At 34.9% G+C, this 15,649-nt stretch overlaps 1 protein-coding gene across 1 annotated transcript in view; it reads left to right on the top strand.

Annotated features, from left to right (window-relative positions):
* Positions 1-15,649, top strand: part of CFAP47 (cilia and flagella associated protein 47) — a gene marked incomplete at both ends in the record, with an annotated part of 300,742 nt that overhangs the window by 206,506 nt on the left and 78,587 nt on the right. Inside the window, 3 exons of the mRNA XM_082076298.1 lie at positions 7,284-7,459; positions 9,772-9,879; positions 14,003-14,114. Coding sequence (XP_081932424.1) covers positions 7,284-7,459; positions 9,772-9,879; positions 14,003-14,114 — 396 coding nt within the window. The remainder of the gene's footprint in view (positions 1-7,283; positions 7,460-9,771; positions 9,880-14,002; positions 14,115-15,649) is intronic.

Below are 15,649 nucleotides of genomic sequence, written 5' to 3'. Positions count from 1 at the left end.
ATAACTCATAGAGACTATTCCTTCAGATGTATATATATATATATATTTGTTTTCAGAAAAGCTGTGAACATTTAAGAAATTCTCTTTGCATTATAATACTGATACTCTCTGGCTCCTGAGACTGCAGAGATATGCCAAAAATAGAAGTAGTTTTTTTTTAAAAAAAAGTGTCTAAGATTTGGGATAAAAAGGGTTTTTTGAGGCATTTTACCTGTCAGTGTGAACTTACTTGTTATTTTCTACTAATGGAAAATTCAGGATGAGAAGTTATTTTCGGTATGAATTCTGACAATTTCGGCTTTGTTCTAGAATTATCTCTACCTGTGTATCTTTTGTACCAGTGACAATTAGGGTTTCAGTCTTTTAAATTGCAAAGAAACATCCTTCCTTAAAAATCTCTTTTTAAACCTACATAATAAGAGAGATATGGTAGGTGCAAGTTCTAAGACAGTAAAATTAATCAGCATTTTATCTCTGCTGATTAAGTAACTTGATGGTAGGTGATGTAGCTTAGATGTAAATTATATCATTAGTATGGTCATAAAAATTCAATAAAATGAAATATTGTCAGAGTTGGTGACTAATTCTAAAAATTACAGGAGTACTTTTAGTTAGCTCATACCAGCATGAGCTGGGACTAGAGGTACATAGTAGAATATTTGCTTCCATGTGTGTACCAATAGTCACTACGTTTGATGGAACAGTAGTAATAATTACTGCTATTCTACCATTGTACCACTGGGTTCTGACAGGTGGTTGTAAGTTCATTTTTACCAAGTATTTCTGAAAGTCTTGGAAGTATGGGAGCACAGGCAGTGCTGGTCACCGCCTTTTCCAGATCAGTTCTGAGTGAGCTGATACATCATCATTACACTGATGTCGTCTTTGTAGTTTCATGCCAGAAAGAGCTTTCTAATCTCATCACATCGAATTTTCAATACAGGACAGCACGCCAGTTTCAATGTCTAATAGAGTAAATTAAATGCAAGTAGAATAAGTTTCTGGAAGTAATTCTATTGTTTCAGTCACTGACTTAATTATAAATATGCAGAAAACATCACCACTCACCAAGCCTTACAAAGTCTGTTCTAATCTCTTGAAATGAATTTACAGCACTACTGTAACTTCATATAGCACTTGAAATCAAAACAGTGGGACTAGCGGAAAATAATTGTAGCTGTCTGTGATAGGGGTAGGCACAATTTGCTCAGGAACTAACCTTTGTAGTTCTGAATGTATTCGAAGGCGGGGATAATGGTGCTCTTTGATAAATAAAAGAGTGACGAAGATTTGCTGAACTACCAAGCCTGACTTGACATTCACAAATATATCTGTGCCTAGTAAGATTTAGTCTAGATGTGAGTGAAACAATTGAAAAATACAGGTTTTGCTAGTTTTCTACCTGATATATCAGGAGATATTTGGAAACTGAAAGTATCCTCAATTTTACATCTCCTTGAATTCCCTGAAAGAAAGAACTGGTTACAAATGGTGATTGTCACTATTTTGACGCTGGTTTGGGGAAAATATCTCTGTGTTGTGACATGCTCAAAGAAGAATTACATATTACCTTTCCATGAGACATAACTGACTCTCTGAAAATGATAGCTCACTTGACTTCATTGTCTAAGAGCAGTATATTTCTAACTCAGAAAAGCTGCACTTTTTAGTGCTTTTATTGAGTGATACTGACCTTAAGTATTTTGTTCTGGCATTGTGGATAAGACAGTCTGTGAAGGAGATAGAACATTTGGACAAAAAGAGAAATGTCTCCTTTTGAGAGATGCAACCTGGATTTACTGACATGTCTGTCATTCAAAATAGTCATATTGAACAAGGACTGTAAGTGCATCTATTGATTTGATTCAAACCATGTTTTCCATCATTGGCACCTCATATATTACGTATGTATTTGCACAGCAAGGTGACCTGTAAGAATGATGAATAGAAGCCATATTGAAATCTGCCAGTTTCTGAGTCATGCTTTTCAAAAATGTTGTTGACAAAGTAGATGGAAATTATTTTCCTGTAAAATCCTCTAAAGATGAATTTAGTCCTTTTTACATCAATGCAGTGGCAGAGAAGTCCTGAGGAGAAGATATTAGGAATATTGGTTGATGAGAAGCTCAACAGGACACAGCAATGTGTCTGTGCAGCCCAGAAAGCCAACTGTATTCTGGGCTGCATTAAAACAAGGGTGGCTAAAAGGTTGAGGGAGGTGATTTTCCTGCTCTTGTGGGAGTACCTGGAGTACTGCATTCAGCTCTGAGGCCTCCATTGTAAGAGGGACACGGACCTGTTAGAGTGAGTCCAGAGGAGGCCACCAAGGTGGTCAAGAGGGCTGGAACACCTGTCCTGTGAAGTCAGGCTGAGAGAGTTGGGGTTGTTCAGCCTGGAGAAGAGAAGGCTCCAGGGAGACCTTATAGCAGCTCAGTACTTAAAAGTGGCCTACAAGAAAGCTGGAGAGGGTCTTTTACAAGGGCATGTAGTGATAGCACAAGGGGTAATGGCTCTAAACAGAAAGAGGGTATATTTAGATTAGATATAAGGAAGAAATTCTTCACCATGAGGGTAGTGAGGCACTACAGTGGGTTGCCCAGAGAAGCTGTGGATGCCCCATCCCTGGAAGTGTTCAAGGCCAGGTTGGATGGGGCTTTGAGCAACCTGGTCTAGTGGAAGGCATCCCTGTCCATGGAATAGGGGTTGGAACTAGATGATTTTTAAGGTCCCTTTCAACCCTAAACATTCTATGATTCTCTATCTCCTTCCCAAGTGGCTGTGGTAATGGAAATTATTTAACCTAGCTATATTTTTTTAGTAGTGCTCTCTAACCTGGTTCAGCTTTGATAAGCCATGATGGCTTAGGCAACTCAGCTGGTCACTGAAAGTGTGAACCTTCAGTGCAGTGGTTGGCAAAAAATAGCTGTAATTAATACTTTCTTCATGTCACACTGCTGGATCTGAAACGAAAATCTGCCCGTGGTCTCAGGAGGATGGAGAATAATTGAGCTTCAGTCTAAACAGACCTAGAGATAGACTTGATTTCAAATGCAAAGGAATATTCATTAAGATATAAGCATAGTTATTACTTCCTCAGGTGTGGGAATCTGGGATATCAATTTGACTTTGAGTCAGTCTCTATGCCCTTGTCACGTATGTTTTTTATAATTGTCTTAATATAGCATTTCTCTTATAAATCACCTCAAGTCTTTGCTGCAACTTCTTCTATTGATCTATATCAAACCAGAAACTTTATACAGATGGACAAAACTGGGGTGAGTGGAAGTCCAGATATGTGCGTATTATTAAATTTAGTCCATTAGCACTTCCTATATGTGTCACAAATTATTGTAGTATCACTTTGGTGTGGGCTTCTCAATGTGAATGATTTCTACTGGTGGAGGTGAGGACATCATAGATTCAGAGTCACAGCTTTTGCAGTCCCCTCCTTTCTTTCAATTTTAGAAAGACACTTTTAGCAATCATCTGTTGCAAAACATTGTTTTCCCTGTTTGTTTGCTTGCTACAATGTCTAGATCCTATTAGAGGTTTACAGTGTTGTATTTTTTGTCAGTGAGCTTAGAATTATTGTAATAACTTATAAACTAATAATCTCTGTATTGTGTTTTAGGGCAGTATTACTTAGCCACTAATGCACATTTCAGATAAGCCAAATTAATTTCAGTGTGATTTTTGTATTTAAATGTATATGTAAATTTACACCTGAAACTCATTGCACTATTAGCCTCTAATACTAAATGTTCTGTGTGCATTTTTTTTCTTCTAGTTAGTTTCTTGTACTCTGATAGTGATAAGAATGAATTTCTCACTAAGAAAGTTTTACAAATATATAATTTGCTTAGGGTGTTTAGTCCTAGATTTCAAGTAATTCAGTTTGCTGTTTCGATAATGAATTAACTGATGATGAACAGCTGGTGCCTTTTTGCAAGCTGATATTTTGTAAAGAAAATATGGCAAGTAAAATGGGAAAATATAGCATCAAGATACAGCAGTGCTGTGATTCTCTGTCATTATACCCCTACATGGAAATAAGATGGTTATCTTGGCAATTCGTTTACATTACAGAGAGGAGAAATGAAAAAAAAAATAGAGCTTGTACAGTAAGGGAGGTGGTTCACTTCACAAAGATCTGCTCCTTTAATTTATGAGTGACTAGGAAGCTGAAAGGACTCACCCCCTCAAGACGTAGTTAGGACCTCCATGTGTTTGAACGTTCAATGGTCAATGGGAGAAAAACACAGCTGAATGTGGACACGTGGGTCTGGGTTAGAATTGCGTGTGAAGAGAAGCAGTGGTGAGGACAGGTGGGTGTTGGAAGCAGCTTGCCTCAGGAAATTCAAGACCCAGCTCTGATGTCAATAACTCATTTCACCAAACAGGACTGAATTATGCCCAGCATGGCCCTGAAACTGTCATCTACTCTGCTGAGCCACTCACTTGAGCCTCTTTTGTTCCAAGAAAGGGAAATGAATAATAATAAAAATCTAAAGGAGACTCTAGCTTAGCTCCTACTACGGACATATAGACACATGGATGGTGACATTAAAAGCTCTGGTCATTTTGAGCCTACTGTAGTAAGGCGGCCAGGCTATATTTTCAAGGATATTGCTACAATTGCAAGCTTCATCTTTGAGTAAGCAACATTCCTACTTGTCATCAGGTGTGGCACAGAGAAAGAGGGCACTTGTTACTTGTCAACCTAGAGGAACAATTATTTGAACAAGGACCTACAAAGGGCAGAATTTCTGCTGCAATATCTTACCAGGCCTATCAAAACAGTATTCTTACCACTTACCTGACTGCAAATTTTGCTTCTATAGCAGCAGCCCGGCAAATTCAGGAGCAAGTGCAAATGCTTTCTCTTCAAAGTGCATGGGCTGGAAAAGGTACAAAAAATATGGTGTGAATGTTATATCTTTTATGAAACTGGATTTTAATTGAAAACAGTTGTTCTAAAGGATTGAAAAGTGTAATTAGTCTCAGAACTTTTGGCCACATAATGCTTTTACTGACACCTGACGACGGTTACAATAGGATTATTCCTGAAGAATGAACACACAGAAGATGATGATGCACAGTAAATTTAGAATGTGTTCATCTTTCTATATGCTACTTTGTCACATCTTGGGCACTGGTAGTCTTGATACAAGAAATACCTGAGGAATGAGAGTATCTTCTTTTTTCAGCTTTTACATTTTTCCTCTGTCAAAATGTTTGCTAAAAACACAACACAGAAATGTGGATGTAAATTAATGACTATAAATGTATTTAGAATTTGTGGATGATGTTGCTCCTTTGCATTCTTTCTGATGAAATGGTACTTTCAAGAAAAACAATACTTTAACAATTTCATGGGCATTTTCTTATTTATCCCAGTGTTATGCCTCCATAACAATCCATTAAGACCTAGAAATGTACAATATATATACATTCTGTTGATAAATGTCTATCTGCTCCTATTGCCATCCATGAAGCAGTAGATATTTCAAATGTTTATAGAAATTCCAGGGAAATTTCCTAGTAAATTATTGTGAAACACATAATTCTAGGAATTCATTTTATACTGGCAAGCGAGCACTGTTCTACATTAAGCTAATGTTGGCAATAGAAAATCTCCTTTGTGTACAAGGTTATGAAGGTTTATTTGTTAGTTGCTGCTTTTTTTTTTTTCCTAAATAAGAAGTCCAATATTTCCTTTTTATTGTAAGAAGTATTTCTTCAACACAGCATGTAGATGTTTTACTGTAAAATTGTTATGAAGCCTTTAGCAATAAAATGGCAGATAGATTCAGAAATTTGTTTACACTGGTAAAAACTATTAATCTGCACTTTAAAATATTTTATGGCAAATTTAAATCCCATTCTACTGAGGCAAGTCGCTTGAATGATTTAAATTGTTGGCATAATCTTGCCATCTGTAGAACATTAAATGTGTTTTATGTGTGTTCCAGTAATCATTTCCTATAAATGTAAATATATAGAAATTTACCAAATTGTGGGCAGGCTCAAAGTAGTGTGAGGCATCTATGTGTGGGGTTGTAAAGTATTTTGTGTTCAATTTTTAGTATATTAATTTTAATATATATTTTATCTTTTTCTCCTATCATATTGAAATTCAAATGATTTACTTTTTATAAAAAAAAAAAAGGCAAAATTTTGCTGCGAGAACCAAATCACCATATATTTTTTAAAAAACCCTGCATTTTTAAATAAAGTGCTTGGTTAGAGCAAAGGCAAGAGACCAAAACAGGGATAATGATAGATACAGAGATGTAAATACGTATATTTGGTTTGGGATTTTGAGTATTTCATATAGCTAGCATATATGACTAGAACATATGTATTTTAAGCAGCAGGTACACATACTGAATTGTGATGGTGGAATTCCTTCATTAATATATTCCTTCCTGTCTGTTTAAAGTGTTTTTTTTCATAAAGTGTGTGGATATTTACACACATTGGGTACATAGAATGGTTTTATGCTATTTTTAACCATACAGCAAAGAAGTGCACATAGCAGTGTTTCAAGAGTATCTCAAGAATGCAGCTATGTGAAGGGAGCCACCTCTGCCCAATTCTTGAGCATCTTAAAGGTGTCCCACACATAACATATGCATAACTATCTAATCAGACCCTAGTCTGCCTCCCTTTTATTATAGCAACTGGAATTTATTATGCATCTTTAATAGTAACCATGTTTTCCAGATGGTCAAGAAAAGATGTTCCTTGCCTGAAGTGTTCATAGTCTTTAAGCAGAAAGATATGGAGACCACTAATAAGGGAAATGGCCAAAAGAAAAGAGAGAGCTAATGTTTATTCTGGTTGTGGTGTTTTAATGTCAAATATTATGATGTAACTTAAAGAGGAATAGGTCCTGCGGAATTCAGCCTGAATCATTTGCCAGCTTGCAAAATGGACGTTTTCAACTTTCTGTGCTTGGCTGCTGGGAGATGTTTGCCTGGTTGGGACCTCATCAGATCTGCCTGTAAGGTGTATTTTGGCAAGCCTCAGCCAACCTTGGGAGGTGAAGTAGCTTATTAGAGTGCAGACTGGCCAGGAAGACTTGAACTTTTCCTTACTTATAGAATTACAGAGTTTACTATTTGAACATTGGCTGAAATCTCTCTTTCTGCAACTTCCCTCTTTTGGGTTCATTCACACATCAAACAAAGGTATAGTCTGTGTTTGCTTATGTGTAAATCATGTAAGCAGCTTACACATGTGTTTTGTTTTGTTTTGTTTTGTTTTTTTCTCTTCTCTAGAGTACTACTGAAATTCATATTCCCATCACTAATCCTGCAGATAAAATTCTCCAGCTGAGTGTGGTGCTGGAGAATCCATCACTTTGTGGACAAAAGGCTTTGACTCTTGGGCCCAAAGAAACATTTTTGTATCAACTAAAGTTTTCCCCAGCTGTTGTTGGCACTTCAGATGGAAGGTAAATTGCAAAGTTTTAATACTGTGGTTGTGGCTTTTGTACTAATAAGTGAAATACCTTCATTGAAACCTTGGTCATTTAATGTATGTATTGCCCTAAGAAAACCTACAAATAGTAATAAATAGACTTAAAAAAACTTCCAACTTTAAATATATTTTATCCCAAATAGCAGCTTTCCTCTGAGGGTAAAACATGTCTGACAGCCAGCAGAATAATTTCTACTATTTGAAATATCTACTTCTAGTTCACTAGAATTCAGTGAAAAATGTTTTAGAAATATACATAATATTAGAAGTCCCCTCTGAAAACTCCATATGAGTTGTTAGTTTTATAAATTTGTAAGTTCCATAAAGGATACAATGTGATTTAATTTCTTCTTCTGAGAAGGAACAGAACTGTAACAACATAACTAAATCCAAGTAAAGAACTGCTTAACAGTCTTCACATAAATCCATTTAACTTCAGAATCTTCCGTTAATTGACAATGATTTACTAAATGAATATGGGGAGGTTTTAAATGTCATTTTTTTCATCACCTTGGAAACCCCAAAGAAACCATGCAGATATGATAATTAGCAATACAAAAACAGATGACCTCTTGATCTTAGTCTCAGCTAAAACAGTTCAGCAAGTAACTGAACAGTCCAGAATTACAAAGCTTATTTTCCTGAAATTTGGTTAGTAAAGCATATTTAATTGAAGGGCTGACTGAAAAAATACTCCCTGTTTTTCAAGTTTTCCATTGACTGGCAAAAATATGGGGATGGGAGGAGGGTAGGCTGGTGGTTTATGAGGAGTGCAGAAACAGATGATCTGTGTTCAAAGACTGAATATTTACAAAGCCAGAATCCATGTCTTTCAAAGTTTTGTTCAATTCGCTTTTACTGATTTTTTCCGAAGACCAGAATAATGGCATGTATCATTGTACAACACAGCTTTCAAGCAATACCGTTTTATAAAAATTAGTACTGTTATCACTCTAGAAAGTTTTGTTTGTTTGTTTGTTTTAAATTTGTAGAAATTATGCATTCTGAAGCTGCAAATGAGAATTATATCTCAGCTTTCCATACCAGATATTATTTCTGGTATTCTTCAAGTGCAGAATTTTCAAATAATAGAATAAAGGTTTATTTTAACTGGCAAAACTTTGGGCTCAACCAATGGGTAGGCTGAGACTTAGGGGTACATATACAAAGATGACATAAAGCACACCTGTACATATCAAATATGATGATGTCGTACTGTACTAGAAAGCTGTCTAATAGCTGCTTTAAATTGCAATAGCTCCCAAGGACTACAGTTACAGCTGGACAAAGGTACTCCCGCATGGCATTTGCACTATTATATTTTTTTCTGAAGTCATGCTCAGTTTCCTTTGCTATGGTAGCAGCTGGGAAGAAGTGTTATGAAAGTGTTTGTGGCAGATGTACCTTTTCAAACGAATGATTTTTTCCTAAACTGTTTTATACTCACTTTAAAGAGTCTGTTGGCACAGAGGATAGTCTGGAACCATAAAGTCATGAAACAGACATAGTTATCTATCATTTAGAGCAAGAACTAGTCCTTAGTGGGTCATGGGTTTGCACAGTGCATTTCACGTAAGTTCTTATATGCTTGCAGTGCTTTGGTTTAATGTTAGTATGACTCTGCTACTCAAAAAACCCCAAGAAATAGAAATCTGCAATAACGATGTGTTAGAAGGTCTATCACAGAAATATACTGCTGTACAAATCTCACCTAGCAGCAAGCAATTTTCAGTCATGACAACATTTGATTGTATATCATACCAGTATATTGAATAATCCTTTGAAGCATATCTCTTTGTCATGCTGATAAATGTGTCTATATCTATTCCTCAGTTTTCACAATTGGATTTGAAAAGGCTTTACTTTTTAAAGTCAGTGAATACTATTACTATTTAATTGTTCTTTGAGTTCAAAATGACTAGAAGGAAAATACTGTGACACTGAAATGAAATTAAAGCTGAATTTTCTAAGTCAGCAGTTAAAATGCTTTTGACTTTTTTGGAAAAGCAAACACACAAAAACCAACAAACAACTTGTTATGCTAAAAAGTTTAAAAATATGAAGAAGAGATTTTGTTGAATCAATAATTGTAATTGTAATTGTAATTGTACTATCAGTTTTTGGTAGCTGAATTAAATACCAGCAAGAAGTGTTACAGGAAAACTGGGAGCTAATTAAAGAACTCACTGTGTTGAGCTCATTAGGTTTTTCCTGAATTTTAATATGTACATTTTTAATTGTCTGCACAAAAGCTGTGCCATATTAAGCTTATGTATCTGTTTTTAGTGTTATATTCCTGTCAGATGTCATTGGAGAGTTTTGGTATGCACTGAAGCTGATTGTAGAGACACCATTGCCAACTAGTCTACCTGAAATAGAATGTGAGCTTGGAAAGTAAGTATGTAGTTCATCTTGCCAAACTTGGTCACTTGTTTGAAGTGGCACGAAAAATATACGAAGTGTTTACATCAAAAAGCCAGAATAGTGCAGTATATGTACTAGAATAGTTTGCAGATAGTTTTCATAGATATATATGTAGATAGGTGAAATTCTCCTTACAGAAAAATATTTGAAATGGAATTTTAGCCTATATGTAGACTTCCTCTGAAGTCCTTGTATAGAAAACACTCTGAAAATACTGCAGAATGTGATCATAAAGATCCATAACAAAGAGTTGTGTGTGTTTGTTTTATTTTCTATTTCTTTTGTCTTTCCAAACTAGGAAGATATCTGAGAGTCCTGCTTTACAAATGCTTGTATACCAGTTATCAATGTCTTTTAACCTCTCAAGAAATGGCAAATACAACTTCTGTTCTGCAGATCTTAGGGTTATACATGGCTGGAACACTGCAGTTATTAAGAAAATTGTTTACTTAGAGTAGATAGAGAAATGAACCCAGTCCTTGTCTTCCTTCAATAAAATTTCATCTTGTGTTTTGATAACATAATGTTCAGTTCCGATTTTCAAGATAGAAATCCAATCTTTTAGGATGAGACTTTCAAGACACACTCCCCTTCTGAATGCTAAATTCCACTTCACTGTATCTTATATTTGACAAATTTCATGATTAATGTTCTTACAGAATGACCAAATTTTACCTGAACAAATTTTTGTGAGTGAATATATTCTGCTGTTCATATATGATGCACAGTCCAGAGTTAACTGGCAATGCCTTTCTTAGTCTGTTTTTCTAAGAAAGTCTGTTGGGCTATTTCCTGGTTTTTACTGTAAAATTCTGGGCTGACTGGAGTAAAACCCATAATTTTTCTCTACTGTGTAGGCTGACACTGTTAGGACTTAGAAATAACTTAAAACCTTTTCAAAATGTACATTGGAAAGGATTAGCCCCATTAACTGCAGCACTTCCCTGTCAAAAAGATCAGCTCAAATTCATTGAATTCCATGTTTTATTTTTTCAAAAGAGATTTCTTTTCATTTTACAAGTATATGCAGGTTGTCATTCTTGTATGTATGTAAATAAACTCATCTACATCTGCCCTGGGCAGATAGTGGTGGAAAAACAATGAAGTACTAGTTAGTTTCATTATTATTATAGCAACAGCAGCAGCAAAAATAATGTAAAGCAGGAAATTAACAGTAGTCTCTTTCATATATGTTTATATATATTATAAAACAGTATAACAAAACTGACAAACTTCTTCCTTTTCTGTTTGCATTATCTCCCATATTCTCAGATTCGTAGAGTATCCTTTTTGTTCAGATATTTCCTTCAATATTCTCCTTTTTTTTTCCAGAAATTTATTTCGATAGTGTTATCAGCACATTGTCCTCTTCTTGAAATTCAAAATTTTGGACAATGGTATCAATGATGACATTGATGTTACAGTTAAATTACTAAGAATTGTATACCTGCTGAAAAGATGAGATAGTCCCAGTAAATTGGCTGCATTAATATATGCTGAATATGTAAAGGCGTTGTAGGTAGACATTGATGTGTCATCTGTTTAACAAAAGTATCGACTGATCTTTGTTTTGAATGGGTGTACTTCTTTGCTTTCTTCCCAGAAATGTGAACTGTAAATGTCATAAAATGTTTGAAGCATTTCTGGTTGGTGAAGCTTTGCAGTTCTTTAAGATTCAGTTCCAGTCTACCACCTTTTCTTTGATTGTGGAAGAAGTATTATCATTTGTCATATCCTTCTAAGAATAGTGTTTTTCATTATGTGCTTGCCACATTCTTGTTGCCATCAATCTGAAAAATTCAGAATTTATGTTCATGAAACTATCATTTGGAACTGGATTGAGAGCCAAGAACTATTCAGAAACTTAGAATCAATTTCTGATGAATTCTTGAAAGATAAAATAATACATATTAACAGTTTATCTTTTAATCTTTCTTCAGATGCCCTAACATTCTGAGTTTATAACTTTTTTTCCCCATTAAAGTAGATTGAGTACATCCTTTAGCATACACCTCCAAGCAAAGAAGCCTTCTCCTTGATAGTGTCCATCTTCATTTATCCATCCTCCTATGGGCTCCATAATGGAGTCATTGAAGATGAGTCCATCAAATGATGTTTACAGTGGTCTTGAATTTACTGTCATATGCAACAAGTTTTTGTAGCATGACCACAATAGTCGATCTATGTGGGGTGGCAGAGGTTCCTAGTGGATTTTGATCACTTGAAGAACCTCTATCAGTCAAATAGTTGCTCACTGAAATTTCAGATATCCCAACATAGTTTTCCCTTTGACAAAGCATTATGTATGAAAGAGATGGTAAACATGAAAAATAGGAATTATCAAGAGAATCCCAAGTTCTTGTGTGAAAGTTTCCTGATATTTCTCTACTCTCTGCTGTTGAGACATCAGTGATGTAACTCTTTGACAGCGTTAGCCAAAAACAAATCTACCACTCAGCCGCTATGGATTTATATCACTGCATATATTGGAAGAAGCCCACCTGCACACAGGTTTTAGGGCCTGAAGTTACACTCCTAAAACCTGAACTGAAATACCTTCTCTTCTGAATGTTGTTTTTTATTTACTTTTTTTCCTTACTGATTTAGCTATGATTAACTGACTAATTTTTTCCAGAGGATAAATATATGGAGCAATCTGGCAGTTGACCTGCCATAGCTTTGACTAGAGGGAATATCCATTAGGTAGATAAATTGCAGCAAAACCAATGTATGTATCTCATTTTTCAAACTTTTCTTATTTACTGTGTTCACTGATTCACCTTGAATCTCTTTTCTGTGTCCCTTGGTGTTACAACAAGAATGTGATTTATGGTCATTTATCTTTGTTAAAGGCAAATAATATATTATTTTGATCAGAATAGAGGAATTTTGGGGAGTCTTATGAATTAATTTCAAAATTGTGCTCCCTATTTAAAGTATCTTATGTTTGTTTATTCTTTAATTAGAAAATAAAGAACAGTCTGTAGAACTGATCACCAGCTGATTTAAAGCACAGCATTTAGGCAATCAGCATACTCCAGTCTTTGTTCTGGGACAGAAATACATAATCAACATGTGAAACATGATGATTTACCATTATGCTATAATGAACAATGCAACAATTGTACAAAATGAAACAGATTTTGAGGTCATGCAGAGGAAGACAGAGGAGGGAAGCAGGCAGAACCTCCGTTTAAATGGCTGGTGTGGAACACTAAGTTTGTTTTGAGATCTCAAGGTTACAAGATGATCAAGAAGAATTATTGCCTCATGGCAGTAAATCAAAAGCTATTGGCAGCACCACTTAATTACAAACTTCTCCTGTAAACCATTAGTTAGACAAAAAGGAGTTACAACTATCATTTATCTGATTACTTTTAATTTCTGTCCAGTGCTTTTCCTGAGGCAGGCTATGATACCACGGATAGACTACAGAATAATAAGACATACTTACAATTATTTTACTTTTTGGAACCAAATTTTTTTTGTTAGCCTTGGCACTCTGAATTATCTATTTGACTAAAATGTTTTAGTCCAAAGTTAAACCTACAGAAAGTAAGGAAAGACAGGTGAGACACAAATCTTCATATGGGAGCCTAATGATAAATGTGAAGTTGTGGTACTGGAGACACTAGGATTCATTTCCACATCTTCCTACCTGAAAGTTAAGGATTAAGTTTAAGGAATTAAGTCTAGGCTCCTCCTGTTGACAATGAATAGTGATTCCATGTTTTAGTGATCTACATTAGGGCCAATATACCGTGAAAATATTTTTCTTCTTGTTGAGCGTTGAGGGAGTTAGACACTCCCTTAAACCAACTAATTTAAATTAAATTCCTGACAACTGAAGTACAGTGAGACAAAATCTGCCCTTATGAATGACCCAAGTATTTGAACAGTTACTGCTACCAGTTTTTACTGTTATTAATATTAAATATGTGTCCATACTAAGGGAGACATACTAATGCAATAGAACAGAATTGTTCTTTTAGAAAGTGCTCATTTTTCAAGAAAGAAAACATGTTATCATTGATAAAATGCAATTGAAGAAAATAGTAATTAGTAGTCATCGGATTTGTATATTTCTTTCCAGATGGACTCATCTATACATACCTCTGTTTAATCCTACACATGAAACTCTGGAGCTAGAAGTTGAAAACAGCAATCCTAGCAATTTTTCAACTGAGACTGATCCAAAACAACCTGTAAGTAAGATTTGTGTGCTTTCACAAAAGTAGTACAAGAAAGCCTTCTCTTCAAAACACATTAAATTGTGTATCATACTTTGGATTCAGAAGACACAACATGGTCTCCAGGGTTAAAGACATTATAAGTGTGCATTCTAGAGATTTTATATCTTAAGGACAAAACCAATTAAACTTGAAAAACAGTATAAGCTGAAGTATAGATTTTTTTTCCCTGGAATGCTTTGTGGAATAGTATTGGTTGCAAATAATATTTGAAAGATATTAGGAGGAGAAAATGTAAATAAAACAGCTGTATTAGAAGCTTCATATGATTCTAAAAATCAATACGATAACTGGGTAAGTATTTAGGTAAGTATATAAAATGTTAGTGTAAAAATATAACCAATCTGCAAGGCCTATGAATAAGAATTTTGTCAATCTAGCCATGAGCAAGCATCAAGCAAATATGTGGAATGATTTTATTCTCCAAACTTGCATTTACCCTGAGACTTATTTCTACTGAGAAAATCTTCATCCTGTTACTATTATGTATGCCATTTTTTCCCTCCTCCATGACAGAAGCCCTTCCATCTTGCTGCTTTATATATATATATATATATATATTTATTTTTTACTTTCAAGGTCTCAGAGTAGGTTAGGTGGGCTCAGCTTTCATGTTTTCATTGAGGTTAGCTAGAGTTCTAGATGGTCAGGACCCTGAAGAATATAAATTGTTGAGCAGTAATTACTGGTTAATAGTACAGGTCCTATAAAGCACTCTTTGGATGTTAATAATTAATGCTATTCATTTGTGTCCTTTGTATGATGAGAAGATGAGAAAAAGGACAGACGCCCAGAAATTCTGTTGCAAGAGGTTAGGGAGACCTCTTATTAGGATATGAATATAAAACCCTTAATATGAAAAAATGAAGAAACCTGTTGCAGACAGGAAAGAAATGGCAATTGCAACTTTTCTCGACATGAAGAGGATAACACAGGGAAAACATACACCAGATCTGGTTTATTTGCGTACAATGGTATAAGGGTCAGAGGGAGGTGAGAGAAATATTGTAATAAGATCCTAAAATAAAGCTGAGAAAGTAGAAAATTGATTGTATGGGCAAAATAGAGGAATGCCATGAAGTCATAATGTGTACTTTTTTGGCTTTCAGAAAATAAACAGCTTTCAGCCTCAAATACAGTGGTACAACAAGACCAAGTGTGCTTAAAAAGGCCTTTAAAGATAACAGCTAAAGGGGATTATATTTATTTAAAGATCTGCCCTGTGTTTTCCATACATAGTATTACATTAAATTAAAAGTATAAAACATGAAATATTTATTCTAGTCTGTCTTTTATATCATGCATATTAATACATCTTCATAGATTATGTTAAAATGAACAAGTGCTATTACTAATCATTTCATCAATTGGTATTTTAATAGGAGCTAAGATAATGGACACAAATTATATTAATAATCTCAGATTATACATATTGTGTTTAGGTCATTGGCACAGAAGTAGATTAAATTTAACTATAGTGACTTTTACCT

Source organism: Streptopelia decaocto (genome assembly GCF_964273445.1).
Source record: "Streptopelia decaocto genome assembly, chromosome: 1".
NCBI classification, from domain to species: Eukaryota; Metazoa; Chordata; class Aves; order Columbiformes; family Columbidae; genus Streptopelia; species Streptopelia decaocto.
The sequence above is the reverse complement of the archived record's forward strand: the minus strand, read 5'-3'. Positions and strand labels throughout refer to the sequence as shown.